Consider the following 4482-nt stretch of genomic DNA (forward strand, 5'->3'; position numbering starts at 1 on the left):
AAAAACCAAAAAAAAAAAAAAAAAAAAAAAAAATCAAAAAACTCCCAAGAGGAGGATTCAGTCACTACTGAAACATTTTCAAGGAGCAGTTGAGGGCCGGGGAGATGGCTCTGTATTCGGAGCTCTTGTCTGCCTCACTAGCATGGGACATCAGTGTGGACCCCCAACCCTCATGCAAAAAAGCTTGGCGCAGTCATGCTCGGGCCTGTGACCCCAGTGCTGAGATGAGGAGCCTGCTGGGACCCACTGACAGTCTGAGGACAACTTGGTGTCAGCGCTCTCCTTCCTCCCTGTGGGACCCTGGGATAGAACTTGGTGACAAGCGCTGTTACCTCCGAGCCCACACTCCTGAAATGGGGGTCCCATTTAGGCTTTGCCTGAGTTTATCGCTGGAAGTGACTGAGTTCTTTTCTCTTTTCTGTTACAGAGGGCCATGCTGGTAATAAAACGGATTACGTCTATTCTAACCTCACCTACTGAAGTGTGAAGAAACCGACTGCATCCCGTGTAAAAGAGACTTTCTAGTAAGCCGGTGTGTATAGGCGAACAGCCAATTTGCCTGGCGCTTCAGTTTCACACCAAGCTGGGGAAGGAGGACCCTGAATTCACGGCCAACTGGGACTAAAAGCAAGACCCCGTCTTAAAACACAAAACTAGGCAGGTGGTGGAGACACACACCTTTAATCCCAGCACTCGGGAGGCAGAGGCAGGCAGTCTCTGTGAGTTGGAGGACAGCCTGGTCTACAGAGTGAGTTCCAGGACAGACTCCATAGCCCTGTCTCGAAAAACAAAAAAACAACCAACCAAACAAACAAACAAAAAACAAAAACCACAAAACCAAAACTATTTAAGCTAGTCACCAAAGTGAATTTCTATTTTTCACATCTGAACACTATTCCTTTGGCTAATTTTGGGCATCTAATCTTGTCATCTAAGTAGCCAGGCTTGATAACAGTTATTAAGTATTTGATTTTGTGGGCGTCCATCGTCCTCACTCTCCAATACCTTTAATTACCTCGGGGCCCAAGAGGGGGCTGTGCAGTTAAAAGCACATACTGCTCTTTCAAGGGACAGGAGTTTGAGTCCCACAGCTCAGAGCTGCCAATAACTTTGTTTCCAGAGGATCCATCACTGTCTTCTGGCATCTGCAGGCACTGTACTCATGCACAAACACACACCTAAACAATTAAAAATTAACAAGCCTACAGCCATATCACCTGGAACATGCCCAATCTCATCTAAAAATAAGTAATAAAAATTTAAAAAGTTAAATCTAGGCCGGGCAGTGGTGGTGTATGCCTTTTCCCAGCACTTTTCCCAGGCAAAGACAGGTAGGTGGATCTCTGTGAGTTTGAGGCCAGCGTGGTCTACAAGAGCTAACTCCAAACAGGCTCCAAAACTACAGAGAAACCCCATCTCTAAAACAACAAACAAACAAGAGTTAAATCTTAGACAACAGTGCTGTTTGTAAGTGAACCAAGAGGAATTACAATAATCATCTTTCACGATCCCTTGCCCCCCTGCCTACCAAAGGTTCGAACACAAAACCACAAAGTGTGGCCAGGTGTGGTGGTACACATCTTTAATTCCAGCACTCAGGATACAGAGGCAGGTAGATTTCTGTGAGTTCCAGGACAGCCATGGCTACATAGTGAGACCATGTCTCAAAAATAGGAATGAAAAAAAAAAAAAAAGCAAGCAAGAAGAAACACACAACCAACAGCTACAAATAAAGACCACCACAAAGCATAATCCCTGTCTAAATATAGGTGACCTTGAAAATGGGTCTGAGGGTCTGGGGTGCTGGCTCCTCAGGAAAGAGCGCTTACTTCACAAGTATGCTTACTTCACAAGTATGAGAACCTGTGTCAGGTCCCCGGCACCCACGTAAAAAGTCAGGTGTAGTTACACACACCTGTAACCCCTGTAGTATAGGGGAGCAGACCTCGTGTGTGTGTGTGTGTGTGTGTGTGTGTGTAAGACTATGTGTCTGCAAACACATAAAGTTAGTTGAAGAGATGGTTCAGCAGTTAAAAGCCCGGGCTGCTTTGACAGAAGACACTGGGTGGCCCCTAACCACCACATTAGGCAGCTCACAACTGCCTGAACCTCAATTCCAGGGGATCCGATACCCTCTCTGGACTCTAGGCACTCATGTGAGCAGACCCCCACATAGACACATATACCTAAGTAAAAAGAAAACAAATCTTGTTAGTATTGATTTGCTTTGCTTCTTTTTTTTTTCTCCCCTCAAGACAGGGTTTCTCTGTGTAGTTTTGGAACCTGTCCTGGAACCGGGCTGGCCTTAAGGAGATCTGCCTGTCTCTGCCTCCCAAGTGCTGGTATTAAAGGTGTGCGCCACCACTGCCTGGCTTGAAACTGATTTCTTCATTGTAGCACAAACACACTAAAGTATCTTCCTCGTGCACCAAGCTTGCATTGTGTTATTTTACAAAGGGAGAGGATGCTGTCCCCAGCAAGGGTAGGAAATCATCTTTGCCTGTTCAGAGGGATCAGTGGATTTAAGAATGCTCAGATCTCAAATGTGCACATCCCAAGGTGCATTCAGGAGGGATATTTTGTTTGTGTTTTAATAAATGAAGCTTGGCTGAAGATCAGAGACTAAAGCAGGCCCCACTGGTGAGTCTTACAAACCAGGCAGTGGTGACACACACCTTCAATCCCAGGAGCCACACTAGTTAGCCATAGAAACCAGGTGGTAGTGGTGCACGCCTTTAATCCTAGAGATAATTTACTTGGGGTTGTTATCAGCTTTGGGCTGGTACAAACAATGCAGCTATGGGAGTTTTTACACTACAAACATGGCTCTTGATGCCCGTGTACGCACAAGTCTGTTGTGTGTGCATAAGAATGGAACGCCTGGGTCTTTCAGTGAGGCACTTCTTTACAGAAAGCCTGGGCCATCGGGACGACTCAGTGGTTAGAAGCACTTGCTGTGTAGTGTGAGTTCAATTCCCAGGACTCCCAAGTTGCCCTCTGACCTCGACACTGGTACCAGGGAGTGTGTATGTGTATATCCCCCCCCCCCCCCGCCACACACACACTCAAGTAAATGTAATTTTAAAAGTAAAGAAATCCAAACACAGGAGACAGTGCTCAGGCTTTCCGGGGGATTCAGTCTTTTTTAAAGGGGAAAAGGCTGTAATTAGGCTCAAGTTCGCGCAGCTGGTGACTAGCAGAGCCAGGGCTGACTTTACAGCCAGCTGTCCAAATAGACAGTGTCAGCTGGCACAGGGACAATGAAAATGCTGGCCCAAGGTATAAATAAACTCAAATATAATTTACATCTCCCTGAGTTCCGATTTCCCTCTGAACGGAGTTCCCCTCCTCCCCCCATAGTGTTCCCCATAAACAGCACCTCGGGTGGGGGCTACAGAGGAGCAACCTCATGTAAGACTCGAACCAACAGGATGTGTTGTAATGGAGGGGAATCTACCACTTTCGAGCATGTGGGATCCTCCCTGAGACGGGGGATTCAAACTGGAGCCAGGATTGTTTAAAGTGACCGGCAAGTTGGAAGCTGGCCGTGATGGTGCACACCTGTAATCCCTCAGAACCCTCACAAGTCAGGGGGCTCAGCATCAGCTCCCAAGCCCCCACAGAACCACTCGCCAAGCTCTAAGCTCTGGGTGGTTTTTCCAGCCCAAAGTTCCACAACCTTCCCAGAAATGACCTGGTCAGGTCTTTCACAGCAGTACGTGGATCCAAAGGACTTGGGGTATGTTTAAGAACTTACAGGTTACATCCATCATCGTGGGGGAGGCCAGGGCTGGAGCTCAAGGCAGGAACTGAAGCCAAGGAACGGGGAAGAATGCTGCTAATGGCAAGCTTGCTCAGACTGCTTTTCCACACAACCCAGGACCACCTGCCCAGGGGTGGCACCTCCCACAGGGTGATGGGCCCTCCCACATTAATTGTTAATCAAGAAAATACCCTTTAAGTTGGGCAGTGGCCTGTGTGGCACTCAGGAGGCAGAGGCAGGCAGATTTCTACGAGTTCAAGGCCAATCTGGCCTACAAAGAGAGTCCAGGACAGCCAAGGCTATACAGAGAAACCGTCTTGAAAAAACGACAGAAAAAAAAAATACCCTTCAGACTTATCTACATGCTGTAGGATAATGGTCTGTACCCGTCAATTGTATTTTAATAAGACGCTGATAGACCAGTAGCTAGGCAGGAAGTATAGGCGAGGCAACCAGGCAGGAAGTATAGGCAGGGTGATGAGAATGGAATTCTGGGAAGAAGATTCAGTCTTCTGTGATAAATAGTGAGTTCCAGGACAGGCTCCATAGCTACTGAAAAACCCTGTCTCAAAAAACCAAAACCAACCAAACAACTAAACAAAAAACAAAGTTTACTCCAATTTCAGAAACAAAACAGTAATTTACTTAAAAAAATAATGATGGGGCCGGGCGATGGTGGTGCACGCCTTTAATCCCAGCACTCGGGAGGCAGAGGCAGG

At 47.0% G+C, this 4482-nt stretch overlaps 1 protein-coding gene across 1 annotated transcript in view; it reads left to right on the forward strand.

The window, feature by feature from the left end:
• Window positions 1–1326, forward strand: part of Milr1 (mast cell immunoglobulin like receptor 1) — a 16472-nt gene extending 15146 nt beyond the window's left edge. Inside the window, exon 7 of the mRNA XM_005350418.3 lies at window positions 428–1326. Within this exon, the coding sequence (XP_005350475.2) occupies window positions 428–487 (60 nt within the window). The 3' untranslated portion in view covers window positions 488–1326. The remainder of the gene's footprint in view (window positions 1–427) is intronic.
• The last annotated feature ends 3156 nt before the right edge of the window (window positions 1327–4482 follow it).

This window comes from Microtus ochrogaster, chromosome 7, assembly GCF_000317375.1.
Source record: "Microtus ochrogaster isolate Prairie Vole_2 chromosome 7, MicOch1.0, whole genome shotgun sequence".
NCBI classification, from domain to species: Eukaryota; Metazoa; Chordata; class Mammalia; order Rodentia; family Cricetidae; genus Microtus; species Microtus ochrogaster.